Source organism: Megalops cyprinoides, chromosome 24 (assembly GCF_013368585.1).
Source record: "Megalops cyprinoides isolate fMegCyp1 chromosome 24, fMegCyp1.pri, whole genome shotgun sequence".
Classification (NCBI taxonomy): domain Eukaryota; kingdom Metazoa; phylum Chordata; class Actinopteri; order Elopiformes; family Megalopidae; genus Megalops; species Megalops cyprinoides.
In genome coordinates, this window is record NC_050606.1 from 867,621 (window position 1) to 888,386 (window position 20,766).

The 20,766-nt window shown below is 49.2% G+C and overlaps 3 protein-coding genes across 6 annotated transcripts; all 3 read right to left on the bottom strand.

Annotated features, from left to right (window-relative positions):
- Positions 1 to 2,069: 2,069 nt before the first annotated feature.
- Positions 2,070 to 4,661, bottom strand: LOC118771466. Its single transcript, XM_036519475.1, has 4 exons — positions 4,250 to 4,661; positions 3,701 to 3,754; positions 2,980 to 3,421; positions 2,070 to 2,653 (listed from the first exon to the last, which is right to left on the bottom strand). The coding sequence occupies exons 2-4, from the start codon at positions 3,735 to 3,737 to the stop codon at positions 2,137 to 2,139; spliced, it is 996 nt and encodes a 331-aa protein (XP_036375368.1). The 5' UTR covers positions 3,738 to 3,754; positions 4,250 to 4,661; the 3' UTR covers positions 2,070 to 2,136.
- Positions 4,662 to 6,748: 2,087 nt separating this feature from the next.
- Positions 6,749 to 11,258, bottom strand: LOC118771087 (cerebellin-1-like). Of its 4 annotated transcripts, none has more exons than XM_036518965.1 (5): positions 11,059 to 11,258; positions 10,560 to 10,651; positions 8,963 to 9,678; positions 8,344 to 8,463; positions 6,749 to 7,048 (listed from the first exon to the last, which is right to left on the bottom strand). In XM_036518965.1, exons 3-5 carry the CDS (start codon positions 9,263 to 9,265, stop codon positions 6,851 to 6,853), a joined length of 621 nt encoding a protein of 206 aa, XP_036374858.1. In that variant the 5' UTR covers positions 9,266 to 9,678; positions 10,560 to 10,651; positions 11,059 to 11,258; the 3' UTR covers positions 6,749 to 6,850. The 4 variants fall into 4 exon arrangements, with proteins under 4 accessions (XP_036374858.1, XP_036374859.1, XP_036374857.1 ...); XM_036518966.1 differs by having other exon boundaries at positions 8,963 to 9,621; positions 10,560 to 10,664; XM_036518964.1 differs by having other exon boundaries at positions 8,963 to 9,624; positions 11,059 to 11,255.
- A 707-nt stretch (positions 11,259 to 11,965) lies between these two features.
- On the bottom strand, positions 11,966 to 17,965 carry LOC118771052 (E3 ubiquitin-protein ligase TRIM11-like). Its single transcript, XM_036518917.1, has 6 exons — positions 17,479 to 17,965; positions 15,399 to 15,494; positions 14,910 to 15,143; positions 13,810 to 13,832; positions 13,465 to 13,610; positions 11,966 to 13,064 (listed from the first exon to the last, which is right to left on the bottom strand). Exons 1-6 carry the CDS (start codon positions 17,962 to 17,964, stop codon positions 12,529 to 12,531), a joined length of 1,521 nt encoding a protein of 506 aa, XP_036374810.1. The 5' UTR covers position 17,965; the 3' UTR covers positions 11,966 to 12,528.
- Positions 17,966 to 20,766: the final 2,801 nt, after the last annotated feature.

Sequence of the window (20,766 nt, forward strand, 5' to 3'; positions counted from 1 at the left end):
AAAGCGTGATTCTGAGCGTTGAGCAGTTTGCGTCTATCACAGCTGTAAACGTGGTCTTTTTTCATTTAAATTTATTTTTATTTAAACAGGAGTAAAAACGGCTTAAGGGGACAGAAACACAGCCCAAATCGGGGAATCTGCTTATCAGTTGGCTCCTGTCCTGCAGAGTGAAGGGAGAGGAAAATGTGCATTAGGAAAAAGAAAAGTGACAGACAAATAGGGTAACGAATGAAGACAGCTGTGTGGTAAGCCAGAGTGAAAAGGAGAGAGTGAAGAAGACGTAGGACTACAAGAGAGAAAAAAGTTAAAAAGTCATACTTCTTAAAAAAACAGAATTTATGAAGAGATGACTGATGGCATGACTGGTAGTGGAGCAGGTATAAGTAAAGCAGCTGCTGTTTGAAAGACACACACACACACACACGTCACAGACACAGAAGTTCTCACAGTGACTGTGATGGAATTCCAGACAGGTGGGAATGGATTTTCTCTATAGTTGTGTTTAATAAAATTTCATGTCTAGTAAAATGCAGTAATTGTAAAAGTTGAGCACATTTGAATTTTGAAGTATTATACATTTATGTGTAATCATTTTGCAGATTCTCTTCTCCAGAGCAGCTTACAAAAGCACACACAAAAAGGTGTGGCCAAGAGCAGAGACACTCCGGGATCAGCTGTGTCACAGCCGACGGCATGGCGTACAGCGTTCTGCTGAACGCACAGCAGAGACGCTCCCGGATCAGCTGTGTCACAGCCGACGGCATGGCGTACAGCGTTCTGCTGAACGCACAGCACAGGGAGCATTACAGGCTGATATATCTGTGATATATCTGTGATATAGCAGGACGTACAGCCCTAGCTGTGACCCCTGCTGTTAATATTAAATAAAAACACGATGGAGCATTTAGAGGATTTTTACACAGATTCATCCGTTCTGTTAAACAGCCGTAATAAACAGTGAGTTGAAGGTGCTTTTACACCAAAGACAAAATGCATATATTTGTAAAATAGAAAGACAGCCTTTTGAAATATGTCACAATATATGTAGCGATAGTACACCAATGTTATACATATTATCAGCTGCTGTAAAGATAACAAAGACATATCATATCAGATGATTACAGTAATGTCAAGTAAATGTTATGGAGATGAGTGGAGAAATATCTCATGGCCAGAGCTCCATCTTCTTCCAGTCTTCCTCAATCACCCTCTCTTCCATACTCCTCTTCCAGGAAAATCTCTCCATCTGGCTGCTCTCTCCACCACAGTTTAGAGTCTTCAGGCAAACCCTGTGTCTTCAGCTTCCTCTCAATCTAAGAAATACAAACAACAACCTCTGCTTCTGAGAACTGCACTCATGTTGCTAATTAGATAACAGATTGGTTAAAAATTTTCTCAAATGTTAATCATGTGTCCCCACTTTGTTTAATTTTGAATTGAAGTTCAAATATTTATTCTTCCCTGTCTCCCTCTCCTTCTTGTGCATGTCTGAACATGATTTTTGGGAATTTTTACACTAGGTAGCAGTTTGCAATATAAAAATAGTAGTGGCTGTATAGAATTGTGCTGAGTTTTTGTTATCTTTTTTTCAGTTAAAGTTGTTTGTTTTTGTTCTACTGTCCCAAACTCAAGTTCCCATTCAAATTCAAAAGAGTTTTATTGGCATGACAGAGAATTTCTGTGTTCGTAAAGCATTTGCTTTAATATGTAGTATAAATGACATATAGAGAATATTAATCTTTAATCATGTTCCGTATGACATGACATCTGTTACATAAAGAGCTTTCCAAAGCCTCCCTCTCTCTGTCTCCCCCTCTACCTCTTTCTTGCCCTTTCCCTCCCTCTCCCCCTCCCTTTCTCTCTCTCTCCACCCCCTTACCTGCTGTAAGATGGATTCACTCACTGCAGGGTCTCTCATGTTCAGAGCTGCTGCTGTGGTCAGCTTCAATCGCACAACCAGCCTCCTCACACCTGAGCAAAACAGATAACTCCAGACAGGCATTGATACACTGAGAGTACTACCTGGGCATCGAAACCATCCTGACATCCATTAAATTGTCAGTTGAATTTGTTAATGTGCTGCGCATTTTCCCGGCGGCGGGGGTGAGGAGTAGCTGTGACGGTGTGAGAGCCGAGTCACACAGGTGGAACTGACTCACCTTGATAGCAGATGAAGGTGCGTTTGCTTTCACAGTATTCATCGTTCCACCTCCCTGAGTGCCCAAACCACATCTCGACACACTTCTCCCTCCCTACGTTATTGTTGGGTTCTCCTGTCATCCAGTAGCGGAATGAGGAGCTGCTCTGATCTGACCACTTCCAGGGGTCTCTGAACAGGCCGATCCACACCCATGCGCTGGTTGATATCATGCTCAGTACCTCCTGGTTCTCCGCTTGGTTCCTCACACTGACCAGGTCCGTGTGTTTCTCTCTGCAGTATCTCTGAGCCTCTGTCCAAGTCTTCTCCTGTTCAATCAGGAAGTATCTCTGAGAGACATTTTGTCCTGTAAAGACACAGCACCTTTTAGAAGTATCTCTGTTGCAAATTACTTGTGTGTGTGTGTGTGTGTGTGAGAGAGAGAGAGAGAGAGAGAGAGACAGAGCAGCCCTTTGAAATAGATTTCCTCCAATGACAACCCTATCAACACCTTCTCTCTATTTAGACATTATACAATGTATATCAATCTAATTGTAATAAGTCAGCAGCTGTGTCTCAGGTAGCTGGTCAGAACCCAGACCCCTGTTCATATGACAGGAATGTCTTTACACTGAGCAGGAAAGAATAGCTTTGATTAAGAAGGAGCGAAGAGCTGATTACAGCTCTTACACTCATGGTTTTGGTGTGGATGCACAGGAGTAGATAATTTGTCTATGACCCAGATTTGTGATTCTTGGAGGCGGAAGAAGCCCAAACCCCTTTTAATGCAGGTGATCTTGCACTGGATTTGAAAGTAGATGAATGAACATGGATGTTCTTACAATGTGCCTCCCCTGCTGTGTGTGTAATGAAATAAAAACAGGAAGTGTTTCTCACTATCGTAGCAGACGAAGTAAATATTGTCTTGACAGGGAAAATCATGCCATTTCCCATTGCGTTCCACTGCTACACAGTCCTCTGTGCCTACACGATCGTTTGGCTGCCCGCTTTCCCAGTCCCGAAACTCAGCCTCCCCCTCACTGTAGAAACCTCTGTCTGCCAGAGACCACCGCCAGCTGGCTGACTCTGCCCTCTGCAGACCAATCCAGGCACTGTTATATTCACTGTCTGTTACTTCCATCAGAGCCTTCACTTCCTCTGTGCTGTCTATGGTGGCCAGGTCAGTGTAGCTCTGTCTGCAGTAACTCTGTGCTTCAGCCCAGGTCATCATTACGTTCACAAAGTGATACTGATGAGAGAGGCAGGAACAGAGTGTGCAGAGTCCTGTGAAACACAAGTACACACACAAATTTAGTGAAAATGATAATACTGTATGTTAAAGCCAATGTGCACAGCACATGCCAATCATCTCTCACATACACACACACATACACACACACACACACACACATACACACACACACACACACACACACACACACATACACATACACACACACACACACACACACATACACACACACACACACACACATACACACACACATACACACACACACACACACACATACACACACACATACACACACATGCAACACTGACCTGGAAAAAGTAAAATGACAAAGAAGTCCAGTTTCATGACTGTAAACTGTCCGCCTGCAGACATAACAGAGATCACCTCCATCATCATCACCATCATCATCATCATCACCACCATCATCACCATCATCATCACCACCATCATCACCATCATCATCATCATCATCATCACCACCATCATCACCACCATCATCATCATGACCACATCACCACCATCATCACCATCATCATCATCATCATCACCATCATCATCACCACCATCATCATCATCACCACATCACCATCACCTCCATCATCATCATCACCATCATCACCATCATCATCATCATCACCACCATCATCACCATCATCATCATCATCATCATCACCACCATCATCACCATCACCATCATCATCATCACCATCATCATCATCACCATCATCATCACCACTATCATCATCATCACCACAGCACCATCACCATCACCATCACCATCATCATCATCATCACCACCATCATCATCATCACCACCATCATCATCATCATCATCATCATGAACATGCAATACTCACCGTCCTTGTCTTTTTCAGTTACACAGAAATTGGTACTGAAAAAGTAACAAATCTGACCTGATTTCTGTCAGTTTGTCTCACTTAGCACATGTTTGTCCCAGATCACATATGTCTTTGGACTGGGCGTGTCTCTAATTGTGTCTCTCTCTGGCTGTTTCTCCCGTATCGCTGGCGTGTCCGGCTGTCTGTCTCTGATTGCTGGTGTGTCTGGCTGTCTGTCTCTGATTGCTGGTGTGTCCGGCTGTTTCTCCCGTATTGCTGGCGTGTCTGGCTGCTTCTCCTGTATCGCTGGCGTGTCCGGCCGTCTCTGTCTCTGGCTCTGTGAGGGACTCTGGCTCTCTGGCTCTCTGGCTGTTATTGCAGTATTACATTATATTTCTTTATGTCTCACGCAGCATGCAAAGCATGTGATAAAGCGTCAGACTGTGGCAGCAGGGAAGTGTTTCAGAACAAAGCGGCCCTGCTCTGCCTTTGTATGCACAGCAGAGTGATGCGGTTTTTCCACCTCAGCGTGTGTGACTATGAAAACAGTCCTTAAACAGAAAGCTATTGAATGTCTCTCATGACGTTTCCCCTGAGGGTGAGGTTGCATGCGTTTCAGGTCCCGGTCTATCTGAGCTGATTCTTTCTTTCACACCTTGATGTCCCTGTGATGCATTACACAGCTGTAATACCACAGTCACTCACATGAATGCAGCCAATCAGGCGATACCCTTCATTACATTGGATTACATTACTGTCACTTAGCAGATGCTCTTGTCTGGCACGATGTACAAATTTATCCATTCTGGGTTCTGGGTTCAGGACCCAGGCCAAAAGGTACAGCAGCAGTGCCCCGGCTGGGAATTGAACTGACAACCTTTCAGTTACGAGTCCTGCGTCTTACCACCACACCACACTGCTGCCTCTAGTTAACGAAATAAATGCATGGCTGGGGGTTTTAAACCTGCTGTAGTCAGAGTGTCCCTGCCGGCTATGCCACGTCCCCTCCCTGCGGATTTGAGCGCTGAGCCTAACTCGCAGTGACAGCACCCGCGCTCGGGCAAGCTCGCCAAAACCGCCATCTGCCGACGGAAGCAGGCGGGCGGGGTGCTGCTGCTCGTTTCACTGTTCGCCGTTTGGAGCGAGGACGGGCCCAGCAGGCCACGCCCTCCTGCAGCGCCACGGCAACACCATGGCAACACCGGCGGCCTTCAGCACAGTGCAGGGTATAAACACACACCAGCGCGTCTGTACTGTCATTCATGATCCGTGTGTGGAAATGACATTGTCATGGACACTGTAGCTTGATTGCATAATATATTGAGTTTATTATTATTCTGACTTCTGGATAACATCATGAAAAATACATCAAGCAAACACGAAACTGAATTTCACAATTTAATCAGGTTTGAAACTATCAATACTGAATGACACAGAAACATTCTGAGCTTATGACAAGGGGGCAGATCAAACAAACAATGATGTTTCAAAATTTAAAAAAAAACAGCAGACTCAAAAAAAAATCTTTCTGAATTCAACATATCTGCTCAGAGAATAAACCTGAAATATAATACAGGACAGCATGAAAGCAGCTGAGGTCAGCGTGGCTCCGAGGATGACTCAGTCCTCAGGGCGGTTTGGCCATCAGGGGAGCCTGGCTGCAGAGCTGCCCCCCTCTGCCAGCTGAGGTTACAGCCTCATCTCTACCCCCCCCCCCCCCCCCCCCCAAAGCACCGCATACAGACACGACCCACATGAGAAGACTGTACCAGCACTCAGTGCTGGTGTTCAGTTAGCCAGTTTTAAAAGGATCACAGAGACATACAGCAGGAATAAGAACTCAATGAACTCAAGCTGACAGCAATACTTAAGGAAAAGGCGCGCACACACACACACACACACACACACACACACACACACACACACACACACATACAGACACACACACACACACACACACACACACACACACGCACACACATACACATACACATACACACACACACACACACACACACACGTCTCTCATATATATGTATATATTTGATAACACTGTGGACCCACTTTCCTTAATCTCCCTTTCCCTCATCATTTTGCTCACCCGTCTCTCTGTGTTCCTGTATTGCATTCCTGTGTTGTGTTACTGCATTGCTGTGTCACTGTAAGGTTGTGTACCTGTGTTTTGTTCCTGTGTTCCTGTGTTCCTGTGTTCCTGTGTTCCTGTGTGGCTGTGTTCCTGTGTGAGTGTGTGGCTGTGTTCCTGTGTTCCTGTGTGAGTGTGTGAGTGTGTGGCTGTGTGAGTGTGTGGCTGTGTTCCTGTGTGAGTGTGTGGCTGTGTTCCTGTGTGGCTGTGTTCCTGTGTGAGTGTGTGGCTGTGTTCCTGTGTGAGTGTGTGGCTGTGTTCCTGTGTTCCTGTGTGAGTGTGTGGCTGTGTTCCTGTGTGAGTGTGTGGCTGTGTTCCTGTGTGAGTGTGTGGCTGTGTTCCTGTGTGGCTGTGTTCCTGTGTGAGTGTGTGGCTGTGTTACTGTGTGAGTGTGTGGCTGTGTTCCTGTGTTCCTGTGTGAGTGTGTGGCTGTGTCGTTGTGCCCCGGTCTTCCTGTATTGCTGTGTTCTCGGGTTCTACAGGGGGAAGACCAGGAAGCCGGAGAACGTGGAGTATTTCCACCCCCCCATCAGGTTCCCCCTCTCCAGCTTCAGGTAGGCCTTGTCCCCCCTCTCCATGGTAACCAGCCCTGCGTTGGTGGCAGCCTCCCGAGTCACGTCCTGGTCACCAGCAAAGGCTGAGATCACCGGCCATCCATTCAGCACGAGACTGACCTGAGATCAGCGAGAGAGAGAGAGAGAGAGAGAGAGAGAGAGAGAGAGAGAGAGAGAGTCAGAGACAGATCACCGGCCATCCATTCAGCACGAGACTGACCTGAGATCAGTGAGAGAGAGAGAGAGAGAGAGAGAGAGAGAGAGTCAGAGACAGATCACTGGCCATCCATTCAGCACGAGACTGACCTGAGATCAGTGAGAGAGAGAGAGAGAGAGAGAGAGAGAGAGAGAGAGAGAGAGAGAGAGAGAGAGAGAGTCAGAGACAGATCACTGGCCATCCATTCAGCACGAGACTGACCTGAGATCAGTGAGAGAGAGAGGGAGAGAGAGAGAGAGAGAGAGAGAGAGAGAGAGAGAGAGAGAGTCAGAGACAGATCACTGGCCATCCATTCAGCACGAGACTGACCTGAGATCAGAGAGAGAGAGAGAGAGAGAGAGAGAGTCAGAGACAGATCACTGGCCATCCATTTAGCACGAGACTGACCTGAGATCAGTGAGAGAGAGAGAGAGAGAGAGAGAGAGAGAGAGTCAAAGACAGATCACTGGCCATCCATTCAGCATGAGACTGACCTGAGATCAGAGTGAAAGAAAAGAGTGAGAAACAGTGATAGGAAGAGGGATTGGTAGAGTCAGACAGCCTCAGACAGTTTGTCTTTTCAGCGATGTTACTTTGAATTGGATTTTAAAGTGAGTGTGAGAGAGAATGTGGAAACAGATCCCATTATTCAGATGATTTTGACAATGCTGCACTTCATTTCGCAGGCGCATTTGAAAACGTTTTAGAGAGATGGGGGGGTGGGGGTGTGGGGGTCTGTAGTACTTTATACACGACAGTTGCCACATGCATAAAGTGTATTACCATTACCTTCCGTCATTTCCGTTATTTTAGGCAAAAGGAAAGAGATGGGCTGAATGTCCCTCGGCAGGTGGTCACGCTGTGCAGTCTCTGTGCTTCTGTGAGAACAGAGGCTGGAAACGGCTTCTTTTTGTTTGTTTTGAAAACCTCAGTAAAGGGAAGCGAATATCCAAATTCTGTGGTTCATGATGCCAGCACTGTGCACACGGAGCCTGTGTGGTAACCTATGTGTCTGTCTCACCTGTATGGTACTCAGTGTGTCTGAATGTCTCACCTGTATGGTACTCAGTGTGTCTGAATGTCTCACCTGTATGGTACTCAGTGTGTCTGAATGTCTCACCTGTATGGTACTCAGTGTGTCTGTCTGTCTCACCTGTATGGTACTCAGTGTGTCTGTCTGTCTCACCTGTATGGTACTCAGTGTGTCTGTCTGTCTCACCTGTATGGTCTGCCTGTTGTAGGCTTTGACCACGTGGAAGTTGAAGCTGTAAACCCCCCTCCTGGGTGCCAGAAAGACGCTGCTCTCCTGGTCAAAGTGACCTCCCACATTTACCAGAATCTGAGAGAGAGGGAGAGAGAGAGAGAAGAAGAGGGAGGGAGAGAGAGATGGAGAGGGAAGGAGAGAGAGAGAGATGGAGAGGGAGGGAGAGAGAGAGAGAGATGGAGAGGGAGGGAGGGAGAGGGAGAGAGAGAGGGAGAGGGAGGGAAAGGGAGAGAGAGAGAGGGAGAGGGAAGGAGAGGGAGAGAGAGGGAGAGAGAGAGGGAGAGAGAGAGAGAGAGGGAGAGGGAGAGGGAAGGAGAGGGAGAGAAAGAGAGAGAGAGAGAGAGAGAGAGAGAGAGGGAGAGGGAGGGAGAGGGAGAGGCATGCACTGTGACACACAGTTAAACACTGTCACTCAAATGCACAGTAACGCACTGCAGTGCAGCGGTGGGCACAGTAGTGCACAAACAAACAGCATAATGCACTTTAACACACTGGAATGCACAGGAACACACTGTGCTGCGTAACGCTCTGCGCATTTGCAAGGCCGCTGAGGTGGTGGGTTGTGGCGGCTCACCTGGTCGAAGTAGATGATCATGGTGCGATTGCTCATGTCTGTGGGCTCGTGGTTGGTCTGGCGGGTGGCGGAGAAGGCGACGCGGCCAGTGCCCGAGCGCACTGACATGCCCAGTGCGTTTCCCGCCGGCTCCGAGGACGGCGTGGAGTCGCACACCACCAGGCACTTCCCCTCCAGCACGATGGGCTCGGTGTCGTTCTGCCCGCGGGCCCCCGAGGGCCCCCACAGGGCCAGCAGCAGCCCCAGCAGCAGGGCGGGGCGAGGGGGGGGCCCCAGCAGCAGGGCGGGGCGAGGGGGGGGCATGCTACTTCGGTCTGTGTGCGGGCTATGCTGCGGTACTGCCGGGAGGTGTGTGATTCGAGGGAAAGTTAGTAATGTAACAATAATAATGTCTCCTGTGCTGTGCAGTGCTGCTCTGCTCTACCAGTAGGGGGCGCTGCTCCCTCCCTCCCTCCCTCGCTGTACCTGTGCTTCTGCACCGCGGCCTCCCGGGGACGGGGCTTCAGAGACCACCCCAACGGCGTGTCCGAGGGCGTGTCTCTCTCCGCAAGTTGGCCTCCCGGAGCTCTCAGCACGGGTTGGGTTCTATGCCATTCACCAGAAGGACAAGGGCTCACATCCCAGCCTGGGGAAGGTTTGGAACACGCGCTGTTCTGGTCCTGCTATACAGAGAGGGGAAGGGGTGGAGGTGTGGGACAGGCAGAGAGAAGGGAGTGCTGAGGAAGAGGAGGAAGAGGAGCAACTCTCATGAAGTGAAAATAGAGGAAGGGTAAGGATGTGATGATGCTTTTGAGTGTGGGGGGCAGCAGGGTCCCGGGAGGGGGGGGGGGGGGGGGGTTGGAGAGAGAGAGCGGGAGAGAGAGAGAGAGAGAGAGAGAGAGAGAGAGAGAGAGAGAGAGAGAGAGGGAGAGAGAGAGAGGGAGAGAAAGAGAGAGAGAGAGAGGGAGAGAGAGAGAGAGAGAGAGAGCGGGAGAGAGAGAGAGAGAGAGAGAGAGAGAGAGAGAGAGAGAGAGAGAGAGAGAGAGAGGGAGAGAGAGAGAGAGAGAGAGAAAAAGAAAGAGAGAGAGAGAGGGAGAGAGAGGGAGAGAGAGGGGGCAGCCATGCTGGGAAGCCATCTGTCTCTCACACGCTCTTCCTCTGTCCATCTCTCCATCTCTCACGACATTCCTCAGCAACCACTCCCCAGCCCCAGTCCCCCTGTCTCCCTCTCACTGCAGTTCAAATGGTCTTTACTGGCATGACAATGAGCACGATTACTTTGCCAGCACACTTTGATGCACTAAATGACACATGACATGAGGAAACACTCCTGCCGCTCAGCTGCACCTCCTTCCCTTCCGACTGTCTCACAGAACGGAAATCTCTAAACAATCATCAAATATTTACAGATCAACTGCACACATTTCAGACAAGAATATTCATACATCAGAAGCTTAATTAAGATATAAATGATGAAAAGTATTACTCAGAGCTGCTGGGGTGGCTGTTTCTCTTTCTCCCGATAATGTTTTTAATGTTTCACTGGCTGCACGGTCTCTTCAGCGTCACCCCGTCTTCCGCCGTTACCCCGTTTTTACCCTGTGTGGTCAGACGTTACCTTTGGGCGCCGCTCTGCCTCCCGGTCCGTCACCTGGGGTCTGACCGTGGCTCGGAATGGCACACGTACACAAACACGTCACTGTGTGGTCCCTGCAACAAGAGCCTGTTGTAGATTACAGTGGTGACTCTCCGCTGTCTCTCCACAGGGGACTGAGGTCACAGGTGTTCATCACAGAATGAAGCCGTAGAGATGCAAAATAAGGCCTCAGTGGTAAGTTATGGAATACAACTGTGAGGACAGATTTAAATCTCAATATTACACAAGACTATGGTGCAATAATGTGAGGACATTTCAGTATCCTCCAGAGTGCTGAACATGGATGGTACTTTTCTCTAAAAATAAAATTGACAGAACTAGCCAATTCAATTCAGTTCCATAAACTTTAGTGATAAATAAGCATTAATATATTATAATATATAATATAAACTGCGGAAGCATCAGATCCGTCACTTTAACTGTCTGTTATTCACTGCTAATGGTAATGAGAGAATCTCACCTCTTTCAGCTGGGAGGACACAGTGGTGCCGTGATGGTGCTCTCGTCTTTCAGCAGTTCTGGTACACACTCGTCACACATCCTAACGTTCGATCCCCTCTTCCTGTGCTTCCTCTCTCACCCGCTCCCTTTCGCTCGCCCTCTCTCTCTCGCTCTCTGCTTGTGAAGCTTATGCCACCACGCTCCCCCTGAAATTCAGCACCTCCTCCTCTCCTCCTTTTCACCCCCTGCTGCCCTCCACATGTCGAAAAAGCTATTCTCTCTCTCTCACTCCCCCTCTCTCACTCTAATTCTCTCACTCACTCCCCCTCTCCCCCCCCCCCACTTGCATTCTCTCTTTCTCTTTTGCAGTCTCTCAAAAGGTGAATTAAAAAATGCTTTATTGCCAGAAAACACATTCAAATATTGCCAAAGAATACAGCCATACATTTCAATATTTAGAAAACTCTGATATAATGGAAGAGCAATCACTGCTGTCTGGCTGGAAGGGGAATGATAGGTGGTCCTCACTGCTGTTCGCCCGGCTTTTTAAATCCAGCAAATACCAGTGGCTCAGCCGTCTGCTCGGCGGAGCTCGGTACTGTCCAACTAACACATTCCCTGAGTTTCATTTCCAAACACAAATAATTAAAAACAAGTTTGATATGATATAAATGTCAAAAGGATGTGACACACAGAAGCTGTAATAATCCTTAAGAGAACAGCATCTTATATTTGTAGTGTGATATTTTTCTGGCTAAACCAAAAAAAAATTCTTTTCCTTTATGTTTTCAAATGACACAGAGCGTTTTAAGATACACATTCATGATGGTAAACATAAATTGAAATATAATATCGATATGAGTATTCATGTGAACAATATCTCAATGTTAATGTCTTTATTGGAGATATCCCATGGTGCACCTGGAGGGTCAGGCCATCACAGTCTGGTCCTGCAGAGCTGGGAAGTGCAAGAGCATGAAACACACAGCTGATGTCACGATGGGCAGCTGGCGTGAAGAAGCCGCCGCCTTCTCCTTCTCCTTATTCCATCTGATTTTTTTTGTACATAACTCCTCCTACAGCTTTTCAGCTACATTTACAGATCTTGGCTAATACCTTCAGTTGGTATGGGACTGTGCTATTTGTGCTTTTTGTATCAATACCTAAAATATTTTTGAGATATTTATGAGTATACATCAAAAGATTGCCCACTGACTAACATGAATAGAACATTCAGAATCTTAACATTCGAACACGTGCAGCTGATGTCACGGCGGGCTGCTGCAGCAGCCACAGATACAAACCGTTTCTGGAGCAAAGCAAAGTGACTATTAGCTACTGCCATGCTAGGCTTTATCGAGCCAAAGTTTGTCCTCAAGCCGTCCTTTCTCCACTCCCATTCAGAGGTGTGGACAAAGAAAGGGAGACACAGCAGAAGTAGTTCTTCAAGCCGCTGTATCGTAGCCGTGTGTTTCCTTGGAGACGGGCGTCACACACTGACGATGGTGACCCTGCTGTGCAGCTGGGCCTTGTACAGGCCGAAGCCCAGGCAGACGGGCTGGGTGAAGGTGGTGCTGAAGGTGTGCAGGTGCACCAGCGCGGGCCCCGCCTCCCAGAAGGTGATGGTGCCGGCGCTGTAGTCCAGGGACACGCCCACGCGGGTGCCGGCCATCCTCTGGGCCAATCGCGTCTTGCGCCTGTTGTGCCACACGGCCAGCCTCTTACCGGCCTGCCGCGTCAGGCTCCAGGACAGCTTGTTGTTGCCGAAGGCGGTGCCCTCCTTCCCCTTGCGGCCGATGCTGCGGTAGGTCACGGCGATGTCCCAGTATCCCTCCGCCTCCAGCTCCCAGTAGTGGGTGCCCGAAGTGAAGCTCTGAGCCGTCAGCACCTGTGCCCAGTGGTCAAAGCGCTCGGGGTGGGCGGGGCAGGGGAGGCGGTCCCTCACGCGTACCGCGGTCCGCCGATCGTCCGAGACGCTCAGGAGAGGATGGGCGGAATTCCAGTCCAGGGTGAGAGGGCTGCTCGCTGAGGGACACACATCTCATTACATTCTCACAAAAATTATTTTTAAATTACTTTAACATCATCAAATAATACATTATCTTATCGTTCCATTTTTGTGCTTGAAACCTGTCAACAATTTGATCTTTGTCAAGACACACAATGGACAAGCGTGATCTTTCTGAGACCACAGTCAGCATGAGTCACATGACTGATGGGTCATTTCAGGCCAAACTGACCTGAACTGACAAGCAAGAAGAAACGAAGCCGAAATGAGTGAGGCAAAACACACAAGCCAAACAGAGGATTTAAAGGGGCTTTAACGCCATCACTGCCTCCCGTACCACCTGTATATGACCAAACCACAAAGCCTTCTTCCCTCTGGCTGCCTGCCCGGACGCACACAGGAAGTGACGTCACTCACAGAACTGCCGCTTCAGCCGGTTGAGACTCTTCAGCGTCTCGGAGAGGAAGTGGCGAAGCTCGCTCTCCACGGTCTCGAGCGCACACTTCCTGTCCAGCGTAAACGGCAGCGGGTTGAAGAGGGGCGTGTCCAGGTCTGAGCTCATCCTGCCAATCAGACACGCGTCACGGTCTGAGCCACCCACCCGACCATCATCTGCCAGCCTATCATCACGGTCGAACCCAAGCACACAAGCACACACTCCAGTCAAAGCCTCCTACCTTACAAGCACATATTCCCTCAGGACACACACACACACACACACACTGCTGTTCATGGGATGTCTGAAAAAAACTGAAGGCTTACGTTTTATTCTCCAACTGAAAGGCCTGCAGGAAAGAGGGAGAGACAAGGTCTGGTCCTGTACTGGCCCAAATACAAGGAAGCCCTGATTATAAAGCACCAAAAGCACCCGTTCAAAGAGGAGAATTCTGAAAAAAAATCATTTAACTTCAGCGATTGACAAGGGAAAAAATCCATGCTTATTTTCTGCAGCGCCACAGGAAGTTATGGTTGCACAATCCTCTGATACACTCCTCACCCACAGCCAATGATTGTTTTATACACTACAAGTCCCACAATGCACCACAAGAAGGCCAACACCATTGGAGGATTTCACTGATTACAACTCAGACATTCACAGACACATAAAGAAGCTATACCAAAGACAAATCTGGCCAATTGTTCAAAAGGAAAATGCAGTTATTATTTTTGGTAAAAAGATGCATACTAGATATAAAAACATGTTACTGAAAAATCTGTGGGATTTGTAATTCCTCCTATGGTGAGGTCTCCCTCAGAGAGAGGTACACATTCCCATGGTGCTAATGGCACTTGTGTGTGTGTTTGTGTGTGTGTGTGTGTGTGAATGAGTGTGTGTGAGTGTGCGCGTGTGTGTGTGTGTGTGTGTGTGTGTGTGTGTGTGAATGAGTGAGTATGTGTCTGTGTGTGTGCGTGTGTGAGTGTGCGTGTGTGTATGTGTGTGTGTGTTTGTGTGTGTCTGTGTGTGTATGTGTGGTGTGTGTGTGTGTGTGTGTGTGTGTGTGTGTGAATGAGTGAGTGTGTGTGTGTGTTTGTGTGAGTGTGTGGGTGTGTGTGTGTGAATGAGTGAGTGTGTGTGTGCATGTGTTTGTGTGAGTCTGTGTGTGTGTGTGTGGTGTGTGTGAATGAGTGAGTGTGTGTATGTGTGTTTGTGTGAGTGTGTGTGTGTGTGTGTGTGAATGAGTGAGTGTGTGTGTGTGTGTGTTTGTGTGAGTCTGTGTGTGTGTGTGTGTGAATGAGTGAGTGTGTGTTTGTGTGAGTGTGTGTGTGTGAGTATGTGTGTGTGTGTGAATGAGTGAGTGAGTGTGTTGTGTGTGTGTGGTGTGTGTGTGTATTTGGGGGTACCAGCGTGCACGTATTCTCACCCAGATGAGCAGGAAGGGGTCGCTTTCTGCCAGCAGGGATCTCAGGTGGTCATGCAGGTCCTTGGTGTGGCTCAGGTCCCTCTCCACCTGGCCCTGATCCTGCTGCAGCCTCACCTGGGCGAGCCGGCTCTCCCGCTGTGCGCTCTCCCTCAGAGCCCCCACCAGCCGCTCCACCTGGGCCTGCAGGCTCACCCCCAGCCTCTCCACCTGCAGCTCATCTGCTGACGAGGCATCCTGAGGGGGCACAGCACGGCACTCAACACCCAGGCTCTTACAGAGGCCTGGGCCTCACTGGATGGATGAGCACGATTATGGAACAAAAACCCAGTCTCAGCACTGGGCCATAGCAAACATTCACTAATATTAACCCCACAGGACTGGGGGTCATTGGGGTGGGGCTGAGCGGGGTCACTGGGGTGGGGCTGAGGGTCATTGGAGTGGGGCTGAGGGGTCGCTGGGGCGGGGCCGGGGGGCGTAGGTGCTGCTCACAGCGAGGGTGTGGTCTGCCTCTTTCTGCTCCTTCAGGATCCTCTCACTCTCCCTCAGCTTCTCCTCTGCTTTCTGCACACGCTCCTGGAGGATCCCCTTCAGAACCACACACACATCAACATCCCCTTCAGAACCACACACACATCAACATCCCCTTCAGAGCCACACACATCAACATCCCCTTCAGAACCACACACACATCAACATCCCCTTCAGAACCACACACACATCAACATCCCCTTCAGAGCCACACACATCAACATCCCCTTCAGAACCACACACACATCAACATCCCCTTCAGAACCACACACACATCAACATCCCCTTCAGAGCCACACACATCAACATCCCCTTCAGAGCCACACACATCAACATCCCCTTCAGAACCACACACACATCAACATCCCCTTCAGAACCACACACATCAACATCCCCTTCAGAACCATACACACCAACATCCCCTTCAGAACCACACACACATCAACATCCCCTTCAGAACCACACACACATCAACATCCCCTTCAGAACCACACACACATCAACATCCCCTTCAGAGCCACACACATCAACATCCCCTTCAGAACCACACACACATCAACATCCCCTTCAGAACCACACACACATCAACATCCCCTTCAGAGCCACACACATCAACATCCCCTTCAGAGCCACACACATCAACATCCCCTTCAGAACCACACACACATCAACATCCCCTTCAGAACCACACACATCAACATCCCCTTCAGAACCATACACACCAACATCCCCTTCAGAACCACACACACATCAACATCCCCTTCAGAACCACATCAACATCAACATCCCCTTCAGAGCCACACACATCAACATCCCCTTCAGAACCACACACATCAACATCCCCTTCAGAACCACACACACATCAACATCCCCTTCAGAACCACACACATCAACATCCCCTTCAGAACCACACACACATCAACATCCCCTTCAGAACCACACACACATCAACATCCCCTTCAGAGCCACACACATCAACATCCCCTTCAGAACCACACACACATCAACATCCCCTTCAGAACCACACACACATCAACATCCCCTTCAGAGCCACACACATCAACATCCCCTTCAGAGCCACACACATCAACATCCCCTTCAGAACCACACACACATCAACATCCCCTTCAGAACCACACACATCAACATCCCCTTCAGAACCATACACACCAACATCCCCTTCAGAACCACACACACATCAACATCCCCTTCAGAACCACATCAACATCAACATCCCCTTCAGAGCCACACACATCAACATCCCCTTCAGAACCACACACACATCAACATCCCCTTCAGAGCCACACACACATCACCATCCCCTTTAGAACCACACACACATCTTTAGTGTGTTGTGTGTGGTGTAGTTGTGAGTGTGTTATGAGCAGTGTGGTTTTGTACAGTGTGATTGTAAGTGTGTTACAAGCAGTGTGTTTTTAGTGTGTTGTGAGTGGTGTGGTTTTGTGTGGTGCGGTTGTGAGTGTGTTATATGTGGTGTGGTTTTGTGCGGTGCTGTTGTGAGTGTGTTATGAGCAGTGTGTTTTGTACGGTGCTGTTGTGAGTGTGTTATGAGTGGTGTGTTTTGTGTGGTGCGGTTGTGAGCGTGTTATGAGCGGTGTGTTTTGTGCGGTGCGGTTGTGTGTTATGAGCGGTGTGTTTTTAGCGTGTTGTGTGCAGTTGTGAGCGTGTTACGAGCGGTGTGTTTTGTGCGGTGCGGTTGTGTGTTATGAGCGGTGTGTTTTGTGCGGTGCAGTTGTGTGTTATGAGCGGTGTGTTTTGTGCGGTGCGGTTGTGTGTTATGAGCGGTGTGTTTTGTGTGGTGCGGTTGTGTGTTATGAGCGGTGTGTTTTGTGTGGTGAGGTTGTGAGCGTGTTATGAGCGGTGTGTTTTTAGCGTGTTGTGTGCGGTTGTGAGCGTGTTACGAGCGGTGTGTTTTGTGCGGTGCGGTTGTGTGTTATGAGCAGTGTGTTTTGTGCGGTGCGGTTGTGTGTTACGAGCGGTGTGTTTTTAGCGTGTTGTGTTGCTGGGCAGACAGACCCACCCGCAGGTCCCCCTCCAGGCTGCGGAGACGGCGGACGCGGTGCTCGGCGTGTTTCCCCTCCAGCACGCAGTCGGCGCAGACGTAGACGCCCTCGTCCGTGCAGTAGTGCCGGAAGAGCTCGTCGTGCTCGGGGCACCTGCGCCGGGACAGGTCGGCCAGCGGCCGCACCAGCAGGTGGCTGCGGAAGGCGGGGCGCTGCAGGTGCGGCTGCAGGTGGTCTGCGCAGAGCGACACCTCGCAGCGCAGGCAGGTCTTCTGCGCAGCCGTGTGTCCATCTGCACAGCAGTCGCAGGCCACCTGGCCGCTCTCCTCCGGGCACTGCGGGCACCGGAATCGCCCGTCCGCCTGCTGCCCCCGGGCCTCCCGCACACACGCCATGCAGAGGGTGTGGCCACAGGGCAGCGAGGGGCTCGCAGGGAGGAGGTCCCGGCACACGCCGCAGGGCACCTCCCCCGGCAGGCCGCCGGCATCCGCGCTGGCTGCCATAATCTGTGCTCTGCCACAGCAGAGAACATGGAGACTAGCGTCAGCATTAGCGTCAGCATTAGCGGTTGCATTTGCATTGCAATGGTGAGGCTCAACCAATGTTGAGGTTAGCATTACCATTAGCATACACGGCATACTACATTACTGCTATGTTCTCCTATCTTAATTGCTTACTTAAGGGATTTAATTGGCTGGCACTCACCGGAAACAAGGACGCGCAGACAGAAAGTGAGCATGTGAGCAAGTCACACACAGACACAGACAAACAGCACAAAGACACACACACATACGCATAGGAACACCAACACAGACAGATTCACACAGAAAAATGCACATATAAACACACAAAAATGGATGCACACAGACAGACACATAGAGGACAGGCTGCATATTCACACCGCTGTAATCTCCTCCAGTTCCTTATAGTAGATTCATAGTTCAGTTACCCTTCCTGCGTGTCCTGAATATACATGGGCGCGGTTTTGGTTTTGCGTTTGTTTGTTTTTTTCAGCTATTACGTTTGGTTGCCGAGGAATAACCACCTGTCGGCCCGAGAGCATAATGCGTGACGTCACTTTTTTGCAAGATCATGGATCTATTTTCATCTGAGAGAAACCGCAGAACGCTCCGGATTAAAATTACTTAACAGACGGTAAAGTGAGAAAGTGCAGACCGAAACATGCACCCCGCATTTGCACAGCTGTAAATGAAGCAGGTCACGCAGGTGTGTGTGTGTGTGTGTGTGTCTGCATGCAGGCGTGTTGAAGGCAGAGGGAGCGCGAGCCCAGGTGCTTCAGCCGCGTGAGGACGATAATGCGGGATTTGCCCCCGAGAGCTCGGACTTAAACTCGGAAGCGTTGAGTGTGGCGAGCTCTGTGGTTTCATGGGGGAATTAAAGATCATTAAAAGTTTCTCTATAGGAAAGCGCATAGAGCGGATGCAGCGCGGCTGCAGGGACTCCGCTTTCCAGGCCGCAGCAGGTGTGGCCTGCAGCGCGCTCCGTCCCCGGGGCCGCTGCTCCGGGCCGCTCCGGCCGGCTCACTGGCCTTTCACAGAGCCCGCTGCAGTGCGCGTCCTTCATTCTTTCAATGTGTCTCCGAGATAAAGAAAAGCACCGCAGAAACTCACCTGTCCTCTGTGTGTGATCTCAGAAAGAGTCAGCACCCATAATGCGCTGCGTGAGTCTGCCAGTGCTCCGGAGACGCCCAGAATCACGCAGCCAGCGGCTTATCCCTGCGTGTCTCTGTCACCTGGCGTGTGAGGAACAGGGGGATTTCTCAGAGAGAGAGAGAGAGAGAGAGAGACTCCTACTGCTTAGCTGAAGACATAATTGACACCATGACAAGGATATGTTGAAATTATATTTGTAACATTGGGCGAACAGTACGCTATTATTATTTGTATCAACATTATTATCAAAACAACGACAACCATAATAATAGTTCACAAATAATAGAGGTTTGGGATGTATTTTTTTTCTCAGTTTAATTGGGAGGAACAATGAGCTAAACTGATTCCATACCTCAGAAAACCAGTTTCTCACCTCCCTGCTGTTCCGTAAACGGGCTGTTCTGTTCACAAAATCCAACAGGGCTGGTGTGTTTACTTTTCACACTATTTTTAAATGCACTTTTTCGCTTTAGCTGGAAAGATTTTAAGAAGCTTCCTGTAGCCAATGCTATAAACAGCGTGGAGTATAATGTCTTTAATCGCGTCTTTTTTCATGAAAGCGCAATGTGCACAACTGTCTACCGCTTTGTCCAGCTGCAAGATTGACGGCCGGAGTGCCGTGGAGGGACCCAGACACTGCTGTCGCCGGACCGGCTCCGGTTTGGGACTGAATAGCGACGCTGGAAATGAAAATACAGACACCCCAGCCGCAACCGCTCAGTACTGACAGGTCGCGTTCCCACATGCCGTCAAATGGCTGCACATCACACGTATACATCAGGTTTTTCTGTCGCAGAATGGCCAACGTGATCACCCAGAATAGACCTCAAAGAACAGTAATCTTCACAGATGCAGTTTTACAGTAGGTTTAACCCAGGAAATGTTGGGTTTTGCATCGCAGAGCCCCCCCCACCCTTCTCGTTTGTGTGACTGAGTGAGGGTGTGTGTATGTGTGTTTAATGCAAATTTCTATGACGGGCAAAGGAAAAACAAACAAAACGAAGAGCTTTGTGTTTGAATAACAGAGACAGAGAAACTCAACAGAAGCTGCAGTGAGACCAGCTTCAACGCTGATACAAATACTCACATACATGTTGTGCATGTCTGTGTTTGTAAAAGTGTGTATTTAACCGATCTTCCTCTCTTTGCCACCCTCCTCTTCTCCCATCCTCCTGGCCTGAAAGCTCAAAGCTCAGCATGAGACACCTGGGGTTGTGTCACATGCCAGTGTTAGATGTTCCACAAAAAATGAATAAAATATGAATAAATATGTGACTGGTGTTCTTGTGGCAAGAACACCAGTCACAAAAGAAGCCAGTGTGGACTTTTTTTTTTTTTTTTCGAAACTGTAAAATTGCAGACTGACATTTACAGACTGAAAGCATTTTACTCCGATCTCTAAACCCAAAAGGAGCATTTTGGCAATGAAACACATGCTCACAGCATTGGGAAGTGCACCTTATCTCTGGGAGATCTGAAGAGTGGAGAAAGAGGGACCCATATGATGAGACGTTGCCCCCCCCCTCCCCCCCCGGGTGGATATACCTCACTGTGTCCACTCCGTTTTTCATACAGGATGTTTACACAAAGCTGCCGCTGGTGTCCAGCAGTACGATCGATGAGTGTTGGGGG

What these genes read in the sequence shown, in the direction of transcription:
- LOC118771087 (XM_036518965.1), bottom strand. Translation starts at nt 9,265, where the DNA reads ATGCCCCCCCCTCGCCCCGCCCTGCTGCTGGGGCCCCCCCCTCGCCCC. An exon ending in TGATCATCTACTTCGACCAG is followed by an intron (nt 8,464 to 8,962) that starts GTGAGCCGCCAC and finishes CCTCTCTCTCAG; the next exon opens with ATTCTGGTAAATGTGGGAGG. An exon ending in ACAACAGGCAGACCATACAG is followed by an intron (nt 7,049 to 8,343) that starts GTGAGACAGACA and finishes CGCTGATCTCAG; the next exon opens with GTCAGTCTCGTGCTGAATGG.
- LOC118771466 (XM_036519475.1), bottom strand. Translation starts at nt 3,737, where the DNA reads ATGAAACTGGACTTCTTTGTCATTTTACTTTTTCCAG. An exon ending in TGTCATTTTACTTTTTCCAG is followed by an intron (nt 3,422 to 3,700) that starts GTCAGTGTTGCA and finishes TGTGTTTCACAG; the next exon opens with GACTCTGCACACTCTGTTCC. An exon ending in CACAGCAGGGGAGGCACATT is followed by an intron (nt 2,654 to 2,979) that starts GTAAGAACATCC and finishes GTCTAAATAGAG; the next exon opens with AGAAGGTGTTGATAGGGTTG.
- LOC118771052 (XM_036518917.1), bottom strand. Translation starts at nt 17,964, where the DNA reads ATGGCAGCCAGCGCGGATGCCGGCGGCCTGCCGGGGGAGGTGCCCTGC. An exon ending in GCCTGGAGGGGGACCTGCGG is followed by an intron (nt 15,495 to 17,478) that starts GTGGGTCTGTCT and finishes GTGGTTCTGAAG; the next exon opens with GGGATCCTCCAGGAGCGTGT. An exon ending in CCGGCTGAAGCGGCAGTTCT is followed by an intron (nt 13,065 to 13,464) that starts GTGAGTGACGTC and finishes TGTGTCCCTCAG; the next exon opens with CGAGCAGCCCTCTCACCCTG.